The following is a 26,520-nucleotide window of genomic DNA, read 5'->3' as shown; positions in this document are numbered from 1 at the left end:
CACCCCCAGGTACCTCCCAGAGGCCCCATCTTTAATACCCTCTCCTTGGAAATTAGGGCTTCCAGGAAGGAATTTAGGGGGACACGATTCAGTCCCCCTACTTGTTCCTTTACAAATAGCAAGAGAGGGCTGGGCACGGCGGCGCACGCCTATAATCCAGCACTTTGGGAGGCCCAGGCAGGTGGACCACCTGAGTCAGGAGTTCAAGACCAGCCTGGCCAACATGGTGAGACCCTGATTCTATTAAAAGTACAAAAAAATTAGCCAGGTGTGGTGGTGCATGCATGTAATCCCAGCTACTCAGGAGGCTGAGGCAGGAGAATTGCTTGAATCTGGGAGGTGGAGGTTGTGGTGAGCCGAGATCGCGCCATTGCACTCCAGCCTGGGTGACACAGCAAAACTCTGTCCAAAAAAAAAAATGGTTGGGATGGTGAATTTGTGTGATGTATATGTCACCACAATTAAAAAAAAAAAAAAAGCCGGGTGTGGTGGCCCATGCGTGTAATCCTAGCACTTTGGGAGGCCGAGGTGGGGGGATCACCTGAGGTCAGGAGTTCAAGACCAGCCTGGCCATCACGGTGAAACCCTGTCTTTAAATAAATAAATAAATAAAAGAAGAGGGGCCGGGCGTGGTGGCTCAAGCCTGTAATCCCAGCACTTTGGGAGGCCGAGGCGGGTGGATCACAAGGTCAAGAAATCAAGACCATCCTGGTCAACATGGTGAAACCCCGTCTCTACTAAAAATACAAAAAATTAGCTGGGCATGGTGGTGTGCGCCTGTAATCCCAGCTACTCAGGAGGCTGAGGCAGGAGAATTGCCTGAACCCAGGAGGCGGAGGTTGCAGTGAGCCGAGATCGCGCCATTGCACTCCAGCCTGGGTAACAAGAGCGAAACTCTGTCTCAAAAAATAAAAATAAAAATAAAAATAAAACAAATAAAAGAAAAGGAAGGAAAACGGGAAAAGGCCGTCTTGCTCCACAGCATCTGACCACCGTCCTGTGTGACCGTCTCAGGCCGCAATCCTCAATGGATGCTAAAACGAGAGGGCAACGCCGGGTGAGAAAGACGGCGTGTCAGTGTCCCCCATGCCGCTCAGTCATCACGGGAGGAAACGCGCTGACTTGACACGTGCCACTCAGCCAAGCCACCAGACACCACATCCCCAACAGTGGCACAGCACCAGACGCGGCTCCTAAGCTTCCCGTCACAAAGGGATTCTGTTTTTTTTTTTTTTTTTTTTTTTCAGACGGAGTCTCACTCTGTCACCCAGGCTGGAGTGTAGTGTTGCGATCTCACTCACCACAGGCTGGGCCTCCCAGGTTCAAGCGATTCTCCTGCCACAGCCCCCCAAGCAGATGGGATTACAGGCGCGCACCCCCATGCCCGGCTAATTTTTGTATTTTTAGTCAAGACGGGGGTTTCTCCATGGTGGCCAGGCAGGTCTCAAACTCCTGACCTCAGGTGATCCACCAGCCTCAGTCTCCTAAAGTTCTGGGATTACAGGTGTGAGCCACCACGCCCCGAGGCTACAAAGGGATTATCTTGATCTAACTTCAAAGAAACCGCAGTGGGTTTCTTGTTTTTGAAACAAGGTCTCGCTCTGTCACCTGGGCTTGAGTGACCACAGCTCACTGCAGCCTCAGCCTCCCAGGTTCAAGCATTCTCTCCCACCTCCACCTCAGGCGGGGCTGGGGCTGCGTCTCTCCCACCACGACATCCAGCTATTTTTTTTTTTAATTTTGGTAGAGACAGGATCTTTCTTTCTTTCTTTTTTTTTTTTTTTTTTTTTGAGATGGAGTTTCGCTCTCGTTACCCAGGCTGGAGTGCAATGGCGCGATCTCGGCTCACCATAACCTCCGCCTCCTGGGTTCAGGCAATTCTCCTGCCTCAGCCTCCTGAGTAGCTGGGATTACAGGCACGTGCCACCACACCCGGCTAATTTCTTGTATTTTTAGTAGAGACAGTGTTTCCCCATGTTGACCAGGATGGTCTCAATCTCTTGACCTCGTGATCCACCCGCCTCGGCCTCCCAAAGTGCTGGGATTACAGGCTTGAGCCACCGCGCTCAGCCCTGAGACAGGGTCTTTCTATGTGGCCCAGGCCAGTCTCAAACTCCAGGCCTCAAGCAAACCTCTCCCCTCAGCCTCCCAAAGCGCTGGGACTGCAGGTGTGAACCACCATGCCTGGCCCCAAAGTGTTCTCGAAAAACTCACTGAAACTGTTTTTCTCCTCTGATCTCACAGCACCACAATCACCAACACAAAAAGAGACTTCTGCGACCCAAAGGTGTGGGTTTTCCCCCGACACCAAGCAGTGGACACCAGCTGGCTGTCCTCTAACTCAGCTCCAATGCCATCCACCTGGAGACAGTCAGATCCCACAAGGTAAGGGCTCCAGCCCCATGACTGCCCCTCCCCCAGGCCTCAGTCATAAGTTGGGGCTTGGAGAACTCTGATCGAATGCTCATCTTTTCATCTTTTTTTTTTTTTTTTTTTTGAGATGGAGTCTCGCTCGGTCACCCAGGCTGGAGAGCAGTGGTTGGATCTCAGTTCACTACAATCTCTGCTTCCTGGAGCTCAAGTGATTCTCCTGCCTCAGCCTCCTGAGTAGCTGGGATTACAGGTGCCCACCACCACGCCTGGCTAATTCTTTGCATTTTCAGCAGAGCTGGGGTTTTGCCATGTTGGCCAGGATGGTCTCGATCTCCCAACCTCATAATCCGCTCACCTCAGCCTCCCAAAGTGCTGGGATTACAGGCGTGAGCCGCCGCGCCTAGCTTTTTTTTTTTTTTTTTTTTTTGAGACACAGTCTCACTCCGTGACCTAGATTGGGTGCAGTGATGCAATCTCCGCTCACTGCAAACTCCACCTCCCAGGTTCAAGCTGCCTCAGCCTCCAAGCAGCTGGGATTACAGGAACCTGCCACCACACCTGGCTAATTTTTTTTTTTTTTTCTTTTTTTTGAGATGGAGTTTCGCTCTTGTTACCCAGGCTGGAGTGCAATGGCGCGATCTCGGCTCACCGCAACCTCCGCCTCCTGGGTTCAGGCAATTCTTCTGCCTCAGCCTCCTGAGTAGCTGGGATTACAGGCACGCATCACCATGCCCAGCTAATTTTTTGTGTTTTTAGTAGAGACGGGGTTTCACCATGTTGACCAGGATGGTCTCAATCTCTTGACCTCGTGATCTACCCGCCTCAGCCTCCCAAAGTGCTGGAATTACAGGCGTGAGCCACCACGCCCGGCCTAATTTTTGTGTTTTTAGTAGAGACAAGGTTTCACCATGTTGGCCAGGCTGGTCTCGAACTCTTGAGCTCATGATCTGTCCATCGTGGCCCCCCAAAGTGCTGGGATTACAGGTGTGAGCCACTATGCCCAGCCAGACGCTCCTCTTTGGGATCAATTAATTTGCTGGAGCGGCTCACAAAACTCAGAGAAGCACTTCCTTAGTTTACCAGTTTACTATAAAGGATGTTTCTCTCTTTTTAAATTAATTAATTAATTAATTAATTATTTTAAACATGGGATTTCACCATGATGGCCAGGCTGGTCTTGAACTCTTGACCTTAGGTGATCCACCCACTTCAGCCTCCCAAAGTGCTAGGATTACAGGCTGAGCCATCGCGCCCGGCTATAAAGGATATTTCATAAGACACAGATGGACAGATGTGTTGGGCCTGGTATAGAGAAGGGACTCAGGGCTTCCTTGCCCTCCCCCGCACACCACCCTCCAGGAATTTCCACCAAGCCCAGAGGTCTGGAAGCTCCCTGAGCTCAGTCCTCTTTGGTTTTTAAGGAAGCTTAGCATTCCTTCCCCCGGGGCACAAGATAGGACCCCTGAAGGTGGGGAGATGGAGTCCCTCCTGGGGCAGGTGAAAGACGGGAGGAGAGGTCAGTGGGACAGATTCTGTCCAACACGGAGAAACCCCGTATCTACAAATTGGCCAGGTGTGGTGGTGGATGCTTGTAATCCCAGCTACTGGGGAGGCTGAGGTAGGGGAATCGCCTGAACCTGGGAGGTGGAGGTTGCCCTGAGCCGAGATCATGCCATTGCACTCCAGCCTGGGCAATGAGAGTGAAACTCCATCTCAAGAAAAAAAAAGTAAATAGATAAAATATGTTGCACCAATGATATGTCAATGCATTCATCCAGAAGATGGAATCAAAATTTCCCATCAAAACATGCAACATGATTCTACTCACCCCACTTTCATCTTAAATTCTATAATCCAAAACTTCTCGTCTGTCAAATATTTGAAGGCTGCAGTTTGGGGGTTCATACGAATACTTCCCTGGAAACTCTGCAATTGAATGTTAAATCAGTAAATGAGGTTGTTTCATACAATGAATTTATATCCATGGGAGTGGGTAAGGTTGAGGATCTGTAAACAAGCAATCCAGGCTGGGTGCAGTGGCTCACGCCTGTAATCCCAGCATTTTGGGAGGCTGAGACGGGCAGATTACTTGAAGTCTAGCGTTCGAGACCAGCCTGGCCAATGTGAAACCCCATCTCTATTAAAAATACAAAAGTTAGCCTGGTGTGGTGGTGTGCACCTGTAATCCCAGACACTAGGGAGGCTGAGGCAGGAGAATGGCTTGAACCCAGGAGGTGGAGGCTGCGGTGAGCCAAGATCACGCCACTGCACTCCAGCCCGGTGACAGAGGGAGACTCCATCTCAAAAAAACAAAACAAACAAAAAAAATTAAAAAGCAAAGATTCCAGGCTCTCAGGTCTGTACTCTTGATTTCCAAATAAAAACAACCAGGAAGGAAAAGAAATGCTGAGGCCGTAAACACTAAGATAGGTCAGGCAGTGGCTCACGCCTGTAACCTCAACATTTTTGGAGACAGAGGCAAGTAGATTCCTTGAGCTCAGGAGCTTGAAACCAGCCTAACATGGCAAAATCTCATCTCTACAAAAAACAAAAAAATGACCCAAGTGTGGTGGTGTGCACCTGTGATCCCAGCTGCTGCAGAGGCAGAGAAAGGAGGATCACTTGAGCCCAGGAGGTCGAGACTGCCGTGAACCAAGGTCGCACCACTGCCCTTCAACCTGGACGACAGAATGAGACTTTGTCTCAAAAAAAAAAAAAACCTGGAAAACAAAACACGAAACGTTGAGACAGATGAGAAGCTGCCTTAGATCAGAAGAGACAAAAGCCGAACAATGAAACCCAAAGAAGCTGAGCCCAGAGGGATCCTGGACCGGACAGTGCGGCTTCCTTTCACAGAAGCTGGGAGCGGGACGTCTGGGGACGTCGGATCCCACGAGTGCTGTCTGCGTCCGTGTCCCCCACTATGACCGCCGGGCTGTGGTCCTGTCAGCGAGCGTGTGTCTGTAGGAAATGGCACGAGGGTCTGGGAGTGGCATTGCGTCCCGCCTCCAGGGTCCTCAGAACAGCAGCCGGCTTTGGGGAGAGAGGGCTTGAGGGGCAAGCAGCCATGGGTAAACGCTGGCATTTGCGGGATGTGGGTGAGGGAAACATGGACACTCCTTGCAGTATTTTCGCAACTTTTCTGTAAGTCTAAAATTATCTGAAGACCAGGCCAGGTGGCTCAGGCCTGTAATCCCAGCACCTTGGTAGGTTGAGGCCGGTGGATCACCTGAGGTCAGGAGATCAAGACCAGCCTGGGCCAACATGGCAAAAACTGGTCTCTGCTAAAAATAAAAAAAATGAGCCGAGCATGGTGGCAGGTGCCTGTGATGCCAGCTGCTTGGGAGGCTCAGACAGGAGAGGCCTCCCTTGAATCTGGGAGGCGGAGGTTGCAGTCAGCTGAGATCGTGCCATTGCACTTACAGGCTATAAGGGTGAAACTCCGTTTCAATAAAAAGGAGAGAAAGAGCCGGGCGCGGTGGCTCAAGCCTGTAATCCCAGCACTTTGGGAGGCCGAGGCGGGTGGATCACGAGGTCAAGAGATCGAGACCATCCCGGTCAACACAGTGAAACCCCGTCTCTACTAAAAATACAAAAAATTAGCTGGGCATGGTGGCACGTGCCTGTAATCCCAGCTACTCAGGAGGCTGAGGCAGGAGAATTGCCTGAACCCAGGAGGCGGAGGTTGCGATGAGCCGAGATCGCGCCATTGCACTCCAGCCTGGGTAACAAGAGCAAAACTCTGTCTCAAAAAAAAAAAAAAAAAGGAGAGAAAGAGAGGAAGGAAGGAACGATCGAGGAGGGAGGGAAGGAAGGAAGGGAAAAAAGAAACTGTTAAGAGAATGAAAAGAAAGGCACAGACTGGGAGAAAAATCTTTGCAAATCACCTGTGTAATAACGGACAGATAACCAGAGATATAAAGAAGTCTGGGGCCAAGAATGCTGGCTCACGTGCGTAATCCCAGCAGTTTGAGAAGCCAAGGCGGGATGATCCCTTGAGCCCAGGAGTTTGAGACCAGCCTGGGCTATATAGCGAGACCCAGTCTCATTCTTTTTTGACAAAGTCTGGCTCTGTCTCCCAGGCTGGAGTGCAATGGCACAATCTTGGCTCACTGCAACCTCTGCCTCCCAGGTTCAAGCGATTCTCCTGCTTCAGACTCCTGAGTAGCTGGGACTCCAGGTGCCCGCCCCCACGCCTAGCTAATTTTTTGTATTTTTAGTAGAGACGGGGTGTCACCATGTTGGTCAGGCTAGTCTCGAACCTCTGATCCCGTGATCCGCCCGCCTTGGCCTCCCAACGTGCTGGGATTACAGGTGTGAGCCACCGCGCCCGGCCCCAGCCTCTCAAATTGAAACCAAAACGTAAAGAAGTCTCAAAACTTACAAAATAAAGAAACGACGTGATTTTTATCAATGGTCAAAAACTTGAAGAGACCCTGGAGAAGACACAAGGTTGCCACTGGGCACAGAAGCTGTTCAGCCTCATTCCTCACTCGGGAGGCGCGAACCACAGCCCCGGCCGGACGCCACCACCAGGGAAATGTCAAACCCTGCTGGCAGGAGGAGCGGCCGCGGGGGAGGGGTGCGGGGGGAGCGTCTAGGCGCGCCCCACATCCCCCACCGTCCGACTCGGGCCCCCTAGGTGTTTACCCAAGTGCAATGAAAACTTCTGTTCACGCGGAACCGGCCTGCGGAGGCGGCAGCGGCTCGTCCCCGAGCGCCCCACGCGGAGGCGCCAGGAGTGTCCTCGAGGCGAGCGGCCCCGGCGCGCGGTCTCAGCCGGGAGGGAAGGGTCAGACCAGGGCGGGCTGCGGGCTCGGCCCCCTCCCGAACACCCAGGGGAAGACCCAACGCTGGCTCCGCGGCCTCGAAGCGGGGGCGCGCGTGGGAAGCCCTGAACCCCGCAGCCTGCGCAACGCACCGGGCCTCCCTCCTGCCTGGGAGGCGGCCTCGAGACACCGAGAGCGCGGCAGGCGCGTACCGAGCCCCTACCCCCGGCCCTCCCCGCGCGCCCCCGGGCCCCCCGCGCGCTCCCCTCGGCCCCAAGCCCGCCCCCGGCCGCCCCCCAAGCGCCCCCGGCCCCCCGAGCGCCCCCCGGGCCCCCTGCGCGCCCCCAGACCCAAGCCCGCCCCCGGCCGCCCCTTCACGCGCCCCCGGCCCCCTCACACGCGCCCCCGGCCCCCGCAGCAGGAGGGGAGGGGTCTGAGGGTGGGCGGGGCCTCCGCCGAGCCGGGGGTCGGAGGCGGGCCGTGCGCGAAGCCCCGCCCCCGCGCGCCCCCGCCGCGCAGCGGTCGGCCGTCAGAAAGGCGCGCGCCCTCGCCTTTAACGCGGGCCCGGGGGCGCGCGGCCCGCATGGCGAGGGAGCGGCGGCCGCTGCGGGCCGGGCCGGGCCGGGGCTGAGGCCGAGCGAGCCGCGGGGCCGGCGCAGCCCCGGCCGGCGCCCACCATGCGGCGGCTGCGGCGCCTGGCGCACCTGGTGCTCTTCTGCCCCTTCTCCAAGGGCCTGCAGGTAAGCGTGGCGCGCGCCCGCCGCCCCCGGCCGCCTCCGCGCGGGGAGGCCGAGGCCCTTCCCCAGGGGTGGGCCAAGCGCGGAGCGGGCCCCGGGTTCGGACACGAGCGGTTCAGGAGCCCGAGTGGGCGGGGGGAGGGGCGGGGGGCTCGGGAAGGCCCGGACTCGGGGGAGGGGCGGCGGCGGCGACGGGAGGGTCCGGGCGCGGCGCTGCTGCGGCCTGGAGGTCCCCTCCCGACCTGCAGGCGGTCCCTGCCCCCGGGCCCAGAAGCCACACCAAAGTCCTTTCCCCTTTTCTCCACACCAAAGTCCTTTCCCCTTTTCTCCACTTAAAAAATAAGGTGTGTTATTCTGCGGTGGAAAACTTGGGACACACAGAAACGCCCTGGCAAGGACGTGACCTCCCCGCCCCGCCCCCCTTCATCCCATCATGCTGCGTTAGCGCAGGGACCCTGCCCCGACCCCGAGATGACCTTGTACAAGTCACCGTCCCCGCCAGGGGCCTGGCCGGCTCAGCAGGGGAGGCCCGGGCTGCCTTGGGTTCCAGCTGCTGGAAGCCCCTTACACCTTCCGCTTTGGGGGGATGCGGGCCAGGCCCATCAGGCTCCATCGCTACGGGTGGCCTCTGCCGGGATGCGGTCCCAGGCCCTCCAGGACCCCGGCCATCAGCCAGAGGAGCCGGTCCTGGTCAGATCTGCCTGTACCTCCCTGGCCCCCGCCCAGCAGTCCTGGGGTCAGCAGGAGGATACCTGTCAGGGTCCTCCCTCGGCTCAGGGCCTGGCTGGCCTCAGCTCCCCTTCTGGGAAGAGGGTGTGGAACCCAGCAACTCAGGTTGCAGCGAGTCCCTCTGTGCCCACCCGGGACTTCAGGGTGTGGTGGTCCCATCCCAGCCCAGCCCTGGGGCAGGGTTGAGCTAAAGGGTGTGAGACCACCCCAATCGCCGGGAGGTGGGGCAGGCAGTGGTCCCCTGCCTGGAGGAAGGGCCTGGACCAGCAGCTGCAGAACAGATGCTGATGCCGGGAGCTCCGCCCAGGAATGGCAGGAGAGGGGTGCGGGCTGCTCCCAGGGTGGCTGGCTCAGGACCAGAGCTCCAGTGGGAGCCCACCCTGCCCCTCCTGTGGCATGGGCTCAGTTTCCTGGCCTTGTGAACTGCCCTCCTGGGTTAGTGCTGTGGGGCTCCCAGCCCACGGTCTGCACCTGCTGGGCTGAGGCCTATGATGCTGTCGCAGCCCCTGGACGACCCTCCACACCCTCGAAGTGGCTTCACCCGGAGCTGGTCCCTGCCTGCCCCTGCAAAGACCCGGCCCAGGTCCCGGCTGGTGGGGCAACTTCCACACTCAAGCTGTGCCAGGCCCGGGAGTCAGGGTGGGCCAGGGAGCACTGTGGGGGCCTTGCAGAGCAGCTGCTTGGGACCCCAGGACCCAGAGCGGGTCAGGGATGGCAGCTGGGGAAGTGCCCGTGTATGATCAAGGCCTGGGGGAAGGCTGGGCAAGGTGACTCATTCCCGTAGTGCCAGCACCTTGGGAGGCTTGGTGGGAGGATCCACTGGGAGCTGTGACTACACTGAGCTGTGACTGCACCGCTGTACCCCAGCTTGGGCAACACAGCAAGACCCCGTCTCAAAAGAACAACAAAAGAGCTGGGGATGAACCAGAGCCGGCCAGGCGGAAACAGGCCGTGGCCCAAGTCCAGACAGGGCGCTGGGGAGCAGAACGAGGCAAGTCCCCAGCTTGGCATCACTGCCTCCTGCCGGGGTCACTCCTGGGCCCCGGCCGGCCACAGCCTCCCCCTCCTGGCTTCCTCCGAGGCCCTGCCCATGCTGGGCCCCCCTCCATGGCCCTGCCTTGGCATGTTCACCCCAGAGGGAGCCGCCGGCCCTTATCCTGCCAGAACTCCCACGCCGCACCACTTCTCTGCTTTCCTGTTTTTCATCTTGAGGAAATCTGCCGGAAACAGACACAGTGCCCAGGACGAGTCGTCTGAGGGGGCGGAACCCACCCGGGCCTGGAGGGCTCCCCCACCAGCCACGCCGCCTGTTCCAGGCCCCCCGGGACCCCACTGCCACCGGAGCTCTGGGCCCTTCCCTGACTGCTGGGAGTCCTCCCTCTGTAGCCCTGCCTGAGGTGGCCACCACTGGGTGGATGCCGGGGAAGCAGGAGGCCATGGCCGACCTCTCCAGAAAGAACCAGAAAAATGACCCCAGCTGCCTTGTCTTCATTGAGAGGCTGGTGGCCTCATTTAGGAAGGAGGCCCCTACTCATGGCAAGGGCAGAGCTGTAGCCCATGACCTCTGACGGGGGCCCTGACTTGGCCAGGTAGGGGTGTGGCCAGGCCCTCCCAGGAGGAGATTTGACCAGCGGGCATCCTCCCCCTGGCCACTGGTGGACAGGAGGCCACAAGGGCGCTTGGAGCCAGCAGTGGGGCCTCTCTGGGGGGAAACTGGCCCCCAAGCCTGGACCCTTCTGCCTTCAGCTGCACGTCAGGGATGTCTGAGCCCCTGCATGGGACAAGTCCCCTCTGCTGGCCCCTCCTGGACAGTGCCTGAGGGGCCTGAAATTTGCTAGGAGGCTGGGGAGAGGGTAGTGACACACAGCTGTTCCTGGCTGTCACCCTTGCAAGCCCAGCTTGGAGGCCTAGGTGGGGATGGCTCACCCAGCACCGTGAGCCAGCATGCTAGAGCCTGTGCCAGTAGGGAAACTGAGGCAGAGGGACTGAGGACGGCAGAGGGACCTGGAGCCCTCCCTAAAAGCCAGTTCCCAGACATCTGGGTCAGAGCTTTAGGAAGGGGCCAGGGACTGTGTGGTTACTTTTTTTTTTTTTTTTTTTTTTTATGACAGAGTCTTACTCTGTTGCCCCGGCTGGAGTCTAGTGGTGCAATCTCGGCTCACTGCAACCTCTGCCTCCTGGGTTCAAGCAATTCTCCTGCCTCAGCCTCCTGAGTAGCTGGGATTACAGGTGTGTGCCACCACACCCGGCTAATTTTTGGATTTTTCTAGATGGAGTTTTGCACTTGTTGCCCAGGCTGGAGTACAATGGCGTGATCTCAGCTCACCACAACCTCCACCTCTGGGGTTCAAACGATTCTCCTGCCTCAGCCTCCCGAGTAGCTGGAGTTACAGGCATGCACCACCACACCCAGCTAATTTTGTATTTTTGGTAGAGACGGCATGTCACCATGTTGCTCAGGCTGGTCTTGAATTCCCCACCTCAGGTGATCCACCTGCCTAGACTTCAGGTGACCCACTGCTGCCTCCCAAAGTGTTGGGATTACAGGCGTGAGCCACTGTGCCCGGCCTTAATTTTTTTTTTTTTTTTTTTGAGACGGAGTGTCGCTCTTGTTACCCAGGCTGGAGTGCAATGGCGCGATCTCGGCTCACCGCAACCTCTGCCTCCTGGGTTCAGGCAATTCTCCTGCCTCAGTCTCCTGAGTAGCTGGGACTACAGGCACACGCCACCATGCCCAGCTAATTTTTTGTATTTTTAGTAGAGACGGGGTTTCATCATGTTGACCAGGATGGTCTCGATCTCTTGATCTCGTGATCCACCCACCCCGGCCTCCCAAAGTGCTGGGATTATAGGCGTGAGCCACTGTGCCCAGCCCCGGCCTTAATTTTTAATTGTGGTAAAATATGCATAGCGTAAAATGTATCATCTTAACCCTGTCAAAGTGCAGTTTAGTGACACTAAATACATTCACCTTGTGTGGCGACCGCCTCCCTCTGTCCACACAGATCTCCGTCCCTCAAACTGAAGCTCTGTCCCCATCAAACACACACTGCCACCCCTCCCAGCCCCCGGCTCCCTCACTCTCCTTCCTGTCTCTGTGGTTTTGGTGACTGCAGGGACCTCGTGTAAGTAAGGTCCTGCAGGCTTTGTCCTTCGGTGACGGCTCGTGTCAGGAGCCTCTTGTCCCTGGGTTCCTCCCTGCTGTGGTGACTGTCAGGATCTCCTTGCTCCTCGGTGCCGTCATGCTCCGAGGTGTGGACAGACCGCCTCTACTTGTCCATCCCCCGCTGTGAACTCAAACACTGGCCACCGCTGGGCCGTTGTGAACATCAGTGTCTGAATCTACGTCTTTTTTTTTTTTTTTGAGACAGGATCTCACTTTGCCACCCAGGCTGGTGTGGTGTGCAATCGCAGCTCACTGCAGCTTCAACCTCCTGGGTTCAATCAGTCCTCCTGCCTCAGCCTCCCAAGTAGCTGGGACTACCGGTGCGAGTCACCATGCCCGGCTAATGCTGGTATTTTTAGTAGAGACAGGATTTCACTGTGTTGCCCAGGCTGGTTTCCAGCTCCTGGGCTCAAGCGATCCACCTGCCTTAGTCTCCCAGATAGCTGGGATTACAGGGTGAGCCACCATGCCCAGCTAATTTTTGTATTTTTGTAGAGACAGGATTTCACTATGTTGCCCAGGATGGTCTCAAACTCCTGGGCTCAAGCGATCCACCTGCCTCAGCCTCCCAGAGGGCTGGGATTACAGGTGTGAGTCTCTGCACCTTGGACCTGCGTCTCTTAAAGGCTTCCTGGATGTGGCTGGGTTGGGGTCCAGCCGCCCCCTGTTCTCCAAACCTGGTTCTCCCTGCTGGCCTGGTCCGGCTGGGACTTCCCAGAAGTCTGCATCACAGTGGGGATAATATGGGCAGCAGCGCTCCTGGTGGGCACTGCTCACCTGCCTTGTGCAGAGGTGACGGTTATGAAATGAGGTCAGGACAGGAAGGGTTCGTAAGAATGTCTTCACTCAGCAAAGGATCGGCCATCTGGTAGTCCCCTGGTTTTGACATTTATTTGTACCTGTCCATGACACTGAAAGGTCTGGGCAGTGGCTGCCCCCACCTCCATCCCTGCAGCCCCTGGTGTGTAACCCTGGAGAGGCAGAGCCGGGGCGGGGGGTGTCACTGAGCTGGGGGTGGTTCTAGAAGATGGGGGCACCAGCCAGCCAAGGTGGTGGCAGGCAAAGACTGGGGTGGACTCAGAGGCCCGTTCTGTGGGAAGTGGGGGTGAGAGCACCCCGAGTGTGGGTGCCCCGAGGGCACTCCTCACGCGGCCCTTCCCCCACAGGGCCGGCTCCCAGGCCTGAGGCTCAGGTGCGTCTTCCTGGCCTGGCTGGGTGTGTTTGCGGGCAGCTGGTTGGTGTACATGCGCTACTCATCCTACTCGGAGCTCTGTCGCGGTCACATCTGCCAGGCGGTCATTGTAAGTGTCGCTGTGTGGGCTGGGGACTGGGCCGTGCCCCTTGCTGCCCAAGATGCTGGGGCACCAGGCCCTGGAGACGCCTTCCTCCCCGGCCCAGGGCCCATGAGGTGTGTGGGTTTCCAGGTGGAATCTGCAAAGCTGCCTCTGGCTGGGTGTGGAGGACAGGGCCCAGGGTAGACATGGGGGGCTGCCTCCAGCTGGGGGAGGAGGATGGGGGAGACATGGGGGTAGCTGCTGGAGAGCAGGAGAGGCTGGGAGCTGGGGGCAGGCAGTAGGGCAGACTCTAGAAACGTTTGAGAGACAGGCTGTTTAGCAGGAAGCCTGGGGTGGGTGGGCAGCTGGCCTCAGTGGCCTTTCTAGCTCCCCTGGGACCAGGGGTCCCCAAGGCAGGTAGCAGGGCAGTGTCCTCCACAGCCTCCCGCTCAGGGAGTCCCGTGTCGTGTGTGAGCATGTGTGTATCTGGGAGCCAGTGTGGCCACGAGTCCACACCGAGGTGACCCCGCTCCTCTTTCCACGTCCTGTGACTAGCTGGAGGGGAGCTCCAGCTCCGTCTTCCTGGCAGACCCTGGACTCGCCCAGAGCTAGGCAGGTCCCCCAGGCCATTTTGACCCCAGCCTGGCCGATGACCAGGGTTCCAAGGCTCCGCTCCCTTTGGGGCTGGGCCCGGGCAGAGAAGGACCTGCCGTGTAGCAGCAACTGCTGTGAGTCATGGAAGGGGATATTGGGCGCAGGGAGACCCCAGGTTCAACGCTGCCTCCGTCAGATGGGGAGGGGCCTCTCCTGCAGCTGGGTGGTGGATGAAGCCACCAGGTGGCCGTGGGCAAACCTGTGCCCCACAGAGCTGTGTATGACAGGGGCCACATGTGGAGGCCCAGAGGTGGCAGGGTGGAGTGGGGTATGGGGTCTTCTGTGCCCGGGACTTGTTTGGAGCCCATGCCAGCCCACGGGAGGGCTCCAGGCCCCTGGCACCAGGCCTTGCTCACCCTCAAAGTCCAGGGGGCCTCTAGGCTCAGTGTGGCACGGGGGTGGTACATTGGGCTTATCCTGGGGCCATGGGTGGGGAAGGCTGCGCCCCGAGTCGTGCACCCTGGAGACTCCTGAAAGGACAGGAGGTGGAGGGGCTGGACCTCCAGGCCGGGGTAGGGGGGAGCGGCAGGTGGGAGTGGGCAGAGGATTCACATTGCCAGGTGGGTTCTGAGTATCCACCTACGGGGTGCCTGGCTGCGGAGGCTGCGGAGGAGCAGAAGGTGTCCCCCAAACAAGAGGAAGCTGCAGCCTCAGTTTCCCAGGGCGCCCTGGCCCTTCGCACAGCGGTGTCTACACAGCTGCTCACTGCCTTCCCAGAGGTCAGGCCAAGCCCAGCTCTCCCAAAGCCACCTCAGGGCCATGGAGACATCCCCTCCTTTCCAGAGGAGGCTACTGCCTCGCCTCGTGGGGGCACTGGATGCCTCAGAGAGGCGCAGAGGCTGGCGCTAGGTGGGGCCACTCCCGGGTCCCCCCAGGGCCCTCAAGGGGCCAAGAACTGCAGAGTCCCACCGGGCCCTGCTGCAGACGGGAGACAGGCTGGGCAACAAGGGACTGGCTGGGGACCGAGGTGCATGGTGGGGGTGCCCGAGGAGGCCAAGAATACCCCCTACCCCGCCTCAGCCTTTGAGGAAGCCCCTTCCCACCCTGCCAGGTGCAGGCAGGCACCCAGGACCGAGGGACAGCCCCATCTCCCCACCCCTGGGGGACCCCGGAGCCCCAGCCCCAGCCTGGCCAAGGGCAGCGTGTGCCAGGAGCAGGGTCTCCTGCAGGTCTGGGGCTCCGGGCGCAGGGGGCTGGTCTGGTGATGGGACGACCTTCCCGTGAAGGGTGGGCCTGCAAGGCGGAGGGCTGGGCCAGCGCACATTCCCTTCATCCTCCTCTTCCGTCTGGATGAAGAGACGGCGTTTCCGTGCTGCTGGCACAGATGCTGCCTTCACGACTCACGTGGGGGGGGTCCTCGGCCTCCAGTGGGCCCATCTCACTTCTGTCCCCATCCCTGGTGTACTGGGCGTGGGGTGTGGGGGGTTTGGGAGGCGGGGGAGGCAGGGGACCTTCCATCCTCTCCAGCCCTGGAGGGTGGGATGTTCTGAAGCTCCCTTCCCGGCTCCCTCCGAGCCTGCTCTGCCAGGCTCCATGGCAACAGAGGCTGTACATCCAGAAATTCTCCCCCCACACAGAGGGGTGGGCCAGCTCCGTGCTCTGTCACCTCCCATGAGGCGCTGGGATTCAGGGGCTGCCGGGCTCCCAGAGCTGGGCTGGGGACTGAGGAGGGGTAGCAGCCAGCCCCAGGCCTGATTTAATCACCACTAAGAGTGTCTCCCTGGGGGTCTGGCTAAGGAGGGGGCCTGTGGGACCGGGAAGGGCAGGCCGGGGAGTCACTGTGGGGCCCCGGGGGTCCGTTTCTAAGTCTTGACAAACAGTTCTGACAACAGCGGTAGCGTTGAGCCGGGGCACTGGCCACGTGGGGCTGGGAGAGGAGGCGGAGGTCAGGGCTCCGTTGCCCGTTCGGTCCATTCATCAGGACAGAAAACAAGTTCAGAGATTCCTCGCTGACTGACCCGGGCAGACAGGGCGTCCCCCGAGGGGAAGGAGAGTCAGGCAGGGAGAGCGCACGTCGCAGCTGGTGGTGTAGACACGGGACACGGTGCATCTAGCTCACCAGCCAACGCCTGGATGGTCCAGAGAGCCGGACTGCTGGCGGGAGAGCTGCCTCCCACCCTGGCCCAGCTTGGCCACTGGGTGTGGTGTCGTCTCACGTTCAGGCCGTGGCCTTGGCTGTGCTGTCGTTACAGGATCCAGGACGGTGGGGACGGGACGGGACCGGACCGGGGGTCGGCGGGGCTGCCCCTGAAGCCAACAGGCCCACCCCGCAGCCGCCGACGGCATGAGCCAGGGCCCAGCAGTGGCTGTGCGAGGGGCCGGCAGCCTGCCAACTGCAGCAAGTGGAGGCCCCTGCCAGCGGGAGGGTGCCAGGCCCGCAGCGTGGCTCAGGGATGGGCGTGGGCTGGAGGCAGCCCAGTCACCAGCTCTGGCAGTTTGGGGGGGGTCTAAGAAAAGATGTCCGAAGAACAGGGACCCAGTGGGTGCTGAGACAGTGACCACGGTGATGGGGGCTTGGCCCTCCATGCCTGTCCCCTCAGTGGGGAGGGGCTCAGCAGGGCGGAGGTATGACCGCCCCCGCTCACACACACACACCCTGCACCTGTCCCCTCAGTGTGACCAGTACCACAAGGGCATCATCTCGGGCTCCATCTGCCAGGACCTCTGTGAGCTGCGTCTGGTGGAGTGGAGGACCTGCCTCTCAGCGGCCCCCGGCCAGCAGGTATGGCCTCGGGCGGGGAAGGGGCCTGGGGCTGACGCGCCCGTGTAGGGGGCAGGGGATGTCTGCACGGAGGTCCTGTGGCCCTGTCCAGGTCTACAGCGGGCTCTGGCGAGACAAGGATGTGACCATCAAGTGTGGCATCGAGGAGGCGCTGGACTCCAAGGCCCAGTCGGACGCAGCCCCCCGGCGGGAGCTGGTGCTGTTCGACAAGCCCACCCGGGGCACCTCCATCAAGGAGTTTCGGGAGATGACCCTCAGCTTCCTCAAGGTCAGGCAGCTCTCCTGGGGGGCTGGGCAGGAATCCATGCCAGGGCATGTGCCCAGCAGGTGGCCCTGGCACCAACATGCCCAGTGCAAAGGCATAGATGGGTCAAGTGGGTCCCAGGCAGACCTTCCAGCCCCCAGCCCCTGGGCAGGGGCCCTGCCAAGGAAGGAGCCTCTCCAGGGCTGGGGGCAGGGGTAGGGGTGACCGGCAGGCTGGCAGTTGAGGCCCTGAGGTCAAGAGGAGGCTCCCGCAGTCCAGGGCCACAGGTCCAGCACAGCAGGTGCCCCCAGTAGAGACCAGGGCGTGCGGAGAGGAGCTGCCTCCCCGGGCTTCAGCCAGTGCGTGCACTCAGCGGCCGATTCTCATCCTGGGAAGCTCTGAGGCTTCTCTCCCCAAGTGCCCAACCCCAAGCACCCCAGCTGCACCCAAGGCTGCCGGGAGGCAGGGAGGTCTGTCTGGCAGCCGCAGCACGGGCCAGAGGGTTAGTGGGCACATTGCTGCCTCACCCGTGTGGCTGCAGGCTGGGACCCATGACCTGGCGGATGTGCTGGTCTGGCCCGAAACCCGCTCTGCCGGGAGGACTGGGTCAAGGCCGGGTCACGCTCCCAGACACCAAGTCAACTGGGTTTTCCTCTCTTTTGGTCCCAAATGCCAGGCGAACCTGGGCGACCTGCCTTCCCTGCCGGCGCTGGTGGGCCAGGTCCTGCTCATGGCCGACTTCAACAAGGACAACCGGGTGTCACTGGCGGAAGCCAAGTCCGTGTGGGCCCTGCTGCAGCGTAACGAGTTCCTGCTGCTGCTGTCCCTGCAGGAGAAGGAGCACGCCTCCCGACTGCTGGGCTACTGCGGGGACCTCTACCTCACCGAGGGCGTGCCCCACGGCGCCTGGCACGCGGCCACCCTGCCCCCCCTGCTGCGCCCGCTGCTGCCGCCGGCCCTGCAGAGTGCCCTCCAGCAGTGGTTGGGGCCTGCGTGGCCGTGGCGGGCCAAGATCGCCATCGGCCTGCTGGAGTTCGTGGAGGAGCTCTTTCACGGCGCCTATGGGACCTTCTACATGTGCGAGACCACGCTGGCCAACGTGGGCTATACGGCCACCTACGACTTCAAGATGGCCGACCTGCAGCAGGTGGCCCCCGAGGCCGCCGTGCGCCGTTTCCTGCAGGGCCGCCGCTGCGAGCACAGCGCCGACTGCACCTACGGGCGCGACTGCAGGGCCCCGTGCGACAGGCTCATGCGGCAGTGCAAGGGTGACCTCATCCAGCCCAACCTGGCCAAGGTGTGTGCGCTGCTGCGGGGCTACCTGCTGCCGGGCGCGCCCGCGGACCTCCGTGAGGAGCTGGGCACGCAGCTGCGCACCTGCACCACGCTGAGCGGGCTGGCCAGCCAGGTGGAGGCCCATCACTCGCTGGTGCTCAGCCACCTCAAGACCCTGCTCTGGAAGAAGATCTCCAACACGAAGTACTCCTGACGCGGCCGCAGGGGCCCTGGCCACCCTTCCTGGAGGCGGCCTGGGGCCTGGGTGCTGGGCTCCAGCCCTGCCTCTAGGAATCGGTTGGAAATGTTAAATGCTGTTGCAGAATCACGCCCCTAAGGTCAGGGCCCTGGACCCCACACCAGACATGAGGTCATCCTAACTCAGAGCGGAGGGAGGAGGCCCTGGAAGGGGTTTGTTACTCTGAAGAACATGATGTAAATAAACAGCTTTTATGTAATGCCCAGGGCTGACCACCCTGAGCCCCATCGACGCTGCGCGTGGGACCCTTTGCCCCACTGTGGATACCACCTGGCCCAGGCACCCAGGCTGGGGTTGGGTCCCTGAATCCTGGGGAGGCGGCCCTCTGGTGTCAGTCAAAGGTGAGGTCTATTCTAGAGCCCCTGCCTGCCCTACACTGCTGAAGGTGCCAGGGCAGTTCCCCAAAAAGGAGCTTCTGAAGGAACCAACGACCAGGACGCCAAACCTGGACCATGGCACAACAGGCCAAGAAAAAGGCGTTCTAGTGAAACAGACTGATGCAGCGAAAACACCTTACAAAATCCAGCCGTGAGATGTAGAACTCACTCCCTAGGAAACCACCTTGGAATGTCCGTCTTCTCTGGCCTAGGAAACCACCTTGGAATGTCCGTCTTCTCTGGCCCTGTGCTCTCCCCAGTAGCCCAGGGAACCCAGCAACCATCCCCCAGTGGGACAGGCAAGGACCCGGGCGGGAAGACCCCAACGCAGGAACACCGCTCAGTGCCGGCTCTGCTCCACAGTGGACGAGTCAAGACAACCCATTCCGTCCCAGCCCCTTTTATTCTCAAATTTTGCCAACACAGAAATATTACCCTTGAAGAAATGTGCATTAAATCTTTAATTCACTTCATCCTGTAATTTAAACTCAATGTTTTCCATATAGATTTTTCCCCCTTGGGGGAAAAGCAACAAAAACAAGATGACTCAAATACAGTAAAAAAAATAACTGAGGATCTCAGATTCCAGGTGGTTCAAAAATAACCAGATGGTTCTTTTTTTCCACCAGAATACCACAATGGCAGAACTTAAGAATCGGGATACTAAAATGGGGGGGTGGTCCCGGCAGCTGCCCCGGCCAGCTGGAACACACACCACTACCCAGGCAGAGGCGGCGGGCGTCCGATCCCAGCCTGCCCTTCCCAGGAATGAACGCAGAGCAAGAGCTGCAACTGTGGCCCTGGGGGCAGGGGGGCGTGTGAAAGCTGGGCTCTGAGGCTGCAAACACCCGGGTGCCGGTGGTCCCAGAGGGAGCGAGGCCTTTACCTCCATTCCAGCCAGCCTCCTGGCACGGCTGCGCCCACATCCTGGCCTCTGCACAGTGCTGCAAACCGGGTTTCTTTAACCTGGATTCACCGAATGACCTTCAGGGAACACAATTTATGAATTCCCTAAACTTTTTTTTTTGAGACAGAGTCTTGCTATGTTGGCCCAGGCTGGAGTGCAGTGGTGTGATCTCAGCTCACTGCAACCTCCACCTCCTGGGTTCAAGCGATTCTCCTGCCTCAGTCTCCCAAGTCTAGGATTACAGGCACACACCACCACAGCCGGCTACCTTCTGTGTTTTTAGTAGAGATGAGGTCTGAGGCTGTTGGCCAGGCTGGTCTCCAACTCCTGACCTCAGACGATCCGCCTGCTTCTACCTCCCAAAGTGGTATGATCTTTCCTGATGCGACCTCATAGCAGAAGTCCGACACAGGCACTGCTGACTTAGGGCACTCTTCACAGCGGGGCACCCCAAGCATTGCAGGACATGCAGCTGCACCCCCTACTCCCACCCATTTGGGGAAGAGGAATCCTGTTTCCAAAGTGACCCAGAGACACCTCCAGGCAAGGCAGCTCCTGACCCGTAGCCAGGGCCCCTGCTTTGTGCACAGGAATTGCACCCCCCATTAGTACACAGGGCACAGCTTGTCCGTCCCAGCTCAGCTGGTCTTGGTCACACTTGCCCAAGGCCTCCCAGACAGACCTACGGAACCGTTTCCAGAACGCAGCCCGGGAGTGGATCCACACTCACACCTCGTTTATACGTATCTATGTCTCAGGGTTCCCGGCAATGCTGCCGCCCCTCCCTTGTGGAGCAAACCAGGTAAGGTGGTTTCCAAAGCGAAAACCCAAACGCACCTGGCTTTGGCTTTGGCTTTGAGTAATGTCAGGCTATAAACCATTCCCAGTGCTCACTGGCCCCGGAACACTGAGTGTAGAAATCGCCACTTTCTCTCTGCCCCGACGTCACGGGCACAGCAGAGCAACTGTCTGCAGTGCCGGCAGGTCCAGGACAGCATCGAAGGGCAGCCGCTCACACCCACCCGGCAGCCAGGGAGGGCCAGCCTCAGCCTTGCCTCTTACCTTGATCCGGGCTGGGGCCGGCTGGCGTCATCATTCTGGCAACTGCTCACACTGGAAGTCCATCACAGGCTAAGTCACCTCCTTCCTGTGTTAAATAACAAGAATGCTTGGCACAGAATCAACACAATAAGAGGCTGCTGTTACCGCTATTAACTGAAACAGCAACCCCTTCCCCGTCCCATCCACTGTGATCCTGACACGGTGTGTGGCATGGCAGGTGGATCACGAGGTCAGGAGTTCAAGACCAGCCTGGCCCAGATGGGGAAACCCCACCTCTACTAAAAGTACCAAAAATCAGCCAGGCATGGCAGCACATGCTACTGGCAATCCCAGCTACTCAGGGGGCTGAGGTGGAGAATTGCTTAAACCCGGGAGGCAGAAGTTGCAGTGAGCTGAGATTGCACCACTGCACTCCAGCCTGGGCGACAGACTCAGTCTCAAAAAAGAATGAGAAAAAAACAAAACAAAACACCAACTCACTAATGAAGGCTGCTCCTGGTGAGGGCACCCTCTACCTTCCCACTGTCCCTTCAGACCTCTAGCGACCGGCGCGGCCAACATGGCACGGCATGAGAGTGAGAAAGCCCACTCACAAGACCCAGCCTCTCCCCGATGCCAGTGCAGGAAAACAGATGCCCAGTCCACAAATCAGGAGTGTCAGACTATGAAACATTCAAACGTTCACGGGGCAGAACGCTGACCGTAGACATAGCCTCTCTAATCTCTGCCACCTGTTGACACATATGTGACACAGCAGCCACATCTGCAACGCCTCTAGGGGCAGCATCAAGCAGAAGATGAAATGATTTAATTCCCCTGGAGAGACAGCTTCTAGCAGCAATGTGAACACAAGACCCACCGGTCCCGCCAGTCACAGATGTCACATAGCAGGGCTTAGTTACACAGGGCAGGAGGCGCGGCGGTTACAGGGGGTTACCCTGGTCCAGCACCAACTTACCCAACATGGCAGGGCACCTCGAACATGTGTTTCCAGTGAGCAGATGTCCTAGAGAAAAAGAAATTCCAATTTTGTACAAATCTTGCAAACACCACAGAGGGACATCATACAAAGACTGTTTTTTGGGAGGCCGAGGCAGGCGGATCACTTGAGGTCAAGAGTTCAAAACTAGCCTGGCCAACGTGGTGAAACCCCGTCTCTGCTAAAAATTTAAAAAAAAAAAAAAAAAAAAAAAATTAGCCATCGTGATGGCCGGCGCCTGTAATCTCAGCTACTCGAGAGACTGGGGCAGGAAACTCGCTTGAACCCGGGAGGCAGAGGTTGTAGAGATCCCACCATTGCACTCCAGCCTGGGCGACAGAGCAAAACTCCGTCTCAAAAAAAAAAAAGATTTGCTGCATCTGAACTCCAGGAGGAAGGCGGACCAAAGGTCCCTACCACCAACAGCTCGCTGACTTAAGTGCCATTCTAGAAAAATCCGACTCATGTTACTCCCTCCGCTTACTCTCTGCTTAACCTGCAGGAGGGGAAGTTGAGTCACAACAGTGGCCACGGAACGCTGGTCCCCTGCAGGTGTCCAGGGACCAGGACCACGAGGCGGATGCCCACCACGGCACGCACCTGTCCTGTAAGTCTTTGGTCCGGCAGTCACCGGACTCCTCCCGCTGGGCGGCCAGTCGCACGGAAACAGCCGACGCGTGGACACAGCACGAGAAACCCATTTCTCGAAGATGCCGACACACGAGGTGACGTCCCCAAAGCCTCCGCGACTCGGGGACGCAGCAGCAGGGGCGGAAGGGGCACGGGAGAGCGGGGCGCTTTCTTCTCAGGTCCGAATTCGCGCACTCGGCTCTCACCAGGCTTCCCGAAGCTTCCCGGCTGGAAACGGCGCGGGGAGGGACACAGCCCGGGCCCGCATCCCGCGGCTCACGCGGCCAGGACGCCCCGGGTCAGCGCCCGACCCCGCCTCGCACCTGGAGCCCCCACCCGGCAGCGGAGGCCCTCAGACCGCGCCGCGCCCGGGAGAGCGGGGTTGCAGGGCGGTAGCCGGGGAGCGGGCTGGGAAGCGCCCGGGAGAAGGAGGCGAGGAAGGCACCCGCCATGGCCGAGGCCGGCGCGCGCAGAGATCAAGGGAGGGCGCGCCGCGCCTTTTATAGCGCTTACGGCGGCCCGTGAGGGTCAAGCCTCCCTGCCGCGCCCGCCCGAGCCGCCGCGCCCCCCGCTCTCGCCGCGCCCTCCGCTCCCCGGACCCCCGTGCCTCCCGCTCTCCCCGCGCCCCCCGCTCCCTGGACCCCCGTGCCCCCCGCTCCCCGGACCCCCGCGCCCCCCGCCCTCCCTGCGCCCCCCGCTCCCCGTGCCCGCGGGCGGGCGCAGCTCCCTGGCTGGCGAGTGGCGCGTGGGTTCGCCACGCAGAGCAGCGGCAGCGTCGTGACTCGTGTCCTCCTCCTCGACCGTCCCACGGAGCGCGCAGCGGGGGCTGCGCGGTCTCCAACCCGCGGGGGGCCGGGCACCCGGTGGACATGCGCGGCTCCCCGTCTTGGCGGCGGCTTCCCAGGCTGGGTCGGGAGGACGCTTCGGGAGCGCGTGGATCCCAGAGGTGTGACCCCGGCTCTGCAGGCGGCGCTGCAGCTATGCGTCCTCGGAACCTGGCGCCGGCTGGAGGGCTGGCCCGGGAACTGGGTCGGACCCCGGAACCGGTTCTGGGGCCTGAGCCGTCACCCGGTGGCACAGATTTGGGGACGGAGCCGCCTGTCTCTGCGGCAGGTGGCGGGGCGGCCGGGCCGCTGCCTGGAGGTCCCAGCGGTGCTGGCTGCGGCTGTCGCTGCTGAGCTCCTGCAGGAACGGCCTGGCCGGGCCGCGGTGCTGAGGCTGCTCCCGAACCTGATGCTGGTATGTGGCCCTAGCCGTGCCAGTGGTTTCAGATCTGGTCCTGGCTAGAGGGTGCCGGAGCCGTACTGGAGCCGACACAGAGGTGGCGAGGCCTGCCCTGTCTCTGGATGTGCTGCCGGAGCTGGTGATGGAGCTGCCTCTGATCCTGTAACTAGCACGGGAGCTGGTGGGAGAGCTGGTGCGGGAGTTGGCTCTGGCTCTGCAGCTGGTGAAAGCTCTCACTGTGAAGAGAGTGCCAGAGACGTCTGCACCTTCAGAGTTAGGGAGTCTACTGCACCCCGTCCCAGCCCCTGCCCCGTGCTGAGGAACAGATCTACCAAGCACTTACTGAAACTGGTGTGCACAGCCCCCGGGGCAGGCCATAACCTATTGAGACCCAGGAGAGGACCTGAGCCCCAGCACCCTGGAGAGGAGCTGCCCCAGGACAGTGGGGCACTTAGAAGGTGGACACCTCATGTCCGCTGCCCTGGGTTACAGGATGGAGGTCAGAGGTTAAGTGTGCAGCTCTGGTGTGCAGAAGGTCAGCCCCGGTAGGCTCAGTGGCCCACGCCTGTGATCCCAACACTTTGGAAGGCCGAGGCGGGTGGATCATCTGAGGTCAGGAGTCCTCATAGCCTCATCAAAGGCCACACCTCTCCATAACGTTCACATTAGCAATGTCTGAATTTTGGAGAGGATACGTTCAAACCACATTCCCATTCAAAACAAAATTAAAGCCCATTCGGCACGGTGGCCCAGCGCCTCATGGGACACCTCCTGGGACACAGCCGGGTTTGGCCTTTGAGCCTCTAGAACGAGAATGAGCTTCCAATGCCCTCGCCCCCAGTTTGCAGTGCTGGGGCAGCCCAGGACCTCCTGCCGCGAGGGTCATTCACGGCGCTGGCCTGATCTGCAGCTGCAGACACACTCGGCCTGACCCCACGGGCCACCTGGTTTTCGTCACCTGGAGGTCAGCTCTTAGAAACTGTGAGGGCTTTTGCTTAACAGAAAGGAGAAAGACAACCTAGTCAGATGCAGTGAAAACCGGTCAGCCCGACCTGGTGACTCTGGGTGTGAAACGCCTCCCATGAGACCCGCAGGTGCCAAGCCCCATGCCGGAACCTTTGCAACTGGCCGACTCTGACCCAAATTGTGGGCCCCCCCCGCAAGAACCCCAGGCCACTCCCTGCACGTTTTTGCCCCAACCTGGACCTCAAAGGCCCAGTGGAGTGACCACTGTAATTCCAGGACAGAACCGAACAGGGCCTGGGAGGCGGGAGGGGTGTCCAGGAGCACTGACCAGCCCCATCAGCTCAGCTGCAGCCTGTGGGCTCCCTGGGGGAGGCTCATCTGTGGCAGACACACCTGTGCGCTCCCCTGGATTTTTTTGTTTTGTTTGAGACAGTCTCGCTCTGTCGCCCAGGCTGGAGTGCAGCGGCACAATCTCAGTTCACTGCAGCCTCCACCTCTCCAGTTCAAGCGATTCTCCTGCCTCAGCCTCCCGAGTACCTGGGATTACAGGTGCCTGCCACCATGCCCGGCTAATTTTTGTATTTTTAGTAGAGACGAGGTTTCATTTTGTTGGCCAGGCTGGTCTCGACCTCCTGACCTCAGGTGATCTGCCTGCCTCAGCCTCCCTCCCAAGTTCTGTGATGACCGGCGTGAGCCGCCGCGCCCGGCCTCCCCGGATTCTTGATCTCACCTTCCTCCAGAGAGAACCCTGGCCGGGCCGCTGCCTCTGAAATGGGGTCAGGGGAATGGTGTTGTCCAGAAACAGCTGCGGCTGTGGTGTCTCCAGTACCATGGCATGAGCCTGACCCACAGGCTGCGTGTGGTGAAAAGCCGTCATAGACCACACGGGCTCTGCCAGGGTTGGCGGCTGGCACCCACAGAACAGCGAGCAACTGTGACCCAGCAGCCGGAGGGCTGTGGAGGGGGTGCGTGGCTGTGTGGTGTGTACGTGTCTAACCCTGTCTGCTGCCCTCCCTCCCTGCCCGTGGGACACCAAGTGGCCCCTCTCCCTGTTCTCCTGGCTCCTTCCCTTCCTGCCTCCTCTCCAACGACAGGATTGAGACTGCAGGGTCCAGCCCCACAGGGTCTAGGGGGTGCTCTTTTGTGTGCAGAGACAGTAGATCACAGGAAAGAAAGACACAAGACACAGAGATAGAAGAATTCAGCTGGGCTGGGAGCCACTGCCACCAAGGGGTGGAGTCCAGCAGTGGCCCCGAATGCCTGGATATTTATTGTACACAAGGCAGGGGGCAGGGCCGGAGAGTGACTCATCTGACATGATCGGTAGGGGTCAAGCAAGTCACGTTCTTACAATACAGGGCTGGGGGGGGCACGTGGGTACAGTTTAGGGGGTCACGTGGGTACAGTGCAGGGGGTCACAGGGGTGCAGTGCAGAGGGCCCCTCCCTCTCAGGCAGCCGCTGCAAGGAGGGGAGGCAAATACGTCAGTCGTGTGCTTATCAGAGAGATCAGAGGCTTTTAGTGTTCCTCTATTCTTACTTCTCACAGCCTCTAAGAATTTACAAGGGAGCAGCGGGTGGGAAAGTGGAACCCGAAAGTGGACGAGGATGGTGACCGTCAGAGCACCGCGCCACGGAGAGGTGTGTGAGCCCCTGGATGTCTGCGGCCGGCCTGGCTAGTGTCAGGCTTTCCTCGAGAGCCGGCTGGAGCAGAGTGTTCTCTGAACTCCCCAGTGAAAGGGGAACTCCCCTAAGGCCTGCTAAGTAATGGGCGTCTCCGCAGGCACTGGTGCTACCGCAAGGCTCTCACTCTTGTCTCCTGATCAGTCCTCACAATGTCCCTTCAGTTCCTAATTATATTTCACCCAATCATTTTTATAAGACTAAAAATGTTGCTACATGATAATACTAAAGCAAAGGTTAATAATAGAGAGTAATGATGTAATAAGATTGAGTACATAATTGATTTTGTGATTGTATCTAAATCTCACTGGTGTTATTGCTCTAACTAATCAGTTATTTATTATGCTGGGACAGATTGTGCCTTCAGTCTCTTGCCATGGCACGTGGGTGACTTTCTTCCCACAAGGAACAGCGGCTTCCCTGAGCTTAGGGAAGGGGGACACAGAGCCCAAGGTCCCCAGGACAGAGCAGTCACCCTCACCCTGGCCAGTG

At 59.5% G+C, this 26,520-nt stretch overlaps 1 protein-coding gene, 1 long non-coding RNA gene and 2 other non-coding genes across 9 annotated transcripts; 1 reads left to right on the top strand and 3 right to left on the bottom strand.

Moving 5' to 3' along the window:
* The first annotated feature begins 7,576 nt into the window (after positions 1-7,576).
* DIPK1B (divergent protein kinase domain 1B) lies at positions 7,577-19,052 on the top strand. 6 transcript variants are annotated; one of them, XM_074394491.1, is made up of 7 exons: positions 7,866-7,882; positions 8,224-9,191; positions 9,476-9,599; positions 12,941-13,075; positions 16,317-16,424; positions 16,516-16,692; positions 17,345-19,052. In XM_074394491.1, the coding sequence occupies exons 2-7, from the start codon at positions 9,097-9,099 to the stop codon at positions 18,155-18,157; spliced, it is 1,452 nt and encodes a 483-aa protein (XP_074250592.1). In that variant the 5' UTR covers positions 7,866-7,882; positions 8,224-9,096; the 3' UTR covers positions 18,158-19,052. The 6 variants fall into 6 exon arrangements, with proteins under 6 accessions (XP_039317389.1, XP_074250592.1, XP_074250594.1 ...); XM_074394493.1 differs by lacking the exon at positions 7,866-7,882 and having other exon boundaries at positions 8,038-9,191; positions 17,501-19,052; XM_074394490.1 differs by lacking the exon at positions 7,866-7,882 and having other exon boundaries at positions 8,041-9,191.
* LOC104653443 (uncharacterized) lies at positions 18,699-22,786 on the bottom strand. The gene is made up of 5 exons (XR_005577138.2): positions 22,128-22,786; positions 21,507-21,554; positions 20,549-20,633; positions 18,800-19,563; positions 18,699-18,763 (listed from the first exon to the last, which is right to left on the bottom strand). It is a non-coding gene; the product is annotated as an uncharacterized LOC104653443 (long non-coding RNA).
* On the bottom strand, positions 20,347-20,482 carry LOC120360749 (small nucleolar RNA SNORA43). The gene has a single exon (XR_005577175.1). It is a non-coding gene; the product is annotated as a small nucleolar RNA SNORA43 (small nucleolar RNA).
* Positions 21,202-21,333, bottom strand: LOC120360750 (small nucleolar RNA SNORA17). Its single transcript, XR_005577176.1, has one exon. It is a non-coding gene; the product is annotated as a small nucleolar RNA SNORA17 (small nucleolar RNA).
* Positions 22,787-26,520: the final 3,734 nt, after the last annotated feature.

This window comes from Saimiri boliviensis, chromosome 2 (assembly GCF_048565385.1).
Source record: "Saimiri boliviensis isolate mSaiBol1 chromosome 2, mSaiBol1.pri, whole genome shotgun sequence".
Lineage (NCBI taxonomy): Eukaryota > Metazoa > Chordata > Mammalia > Primates > Cebidae > Saimiri > Saimiri boliviensis.
This window is presented reverse-complemented; position numbering and strand designations above follow the sequence as displayed.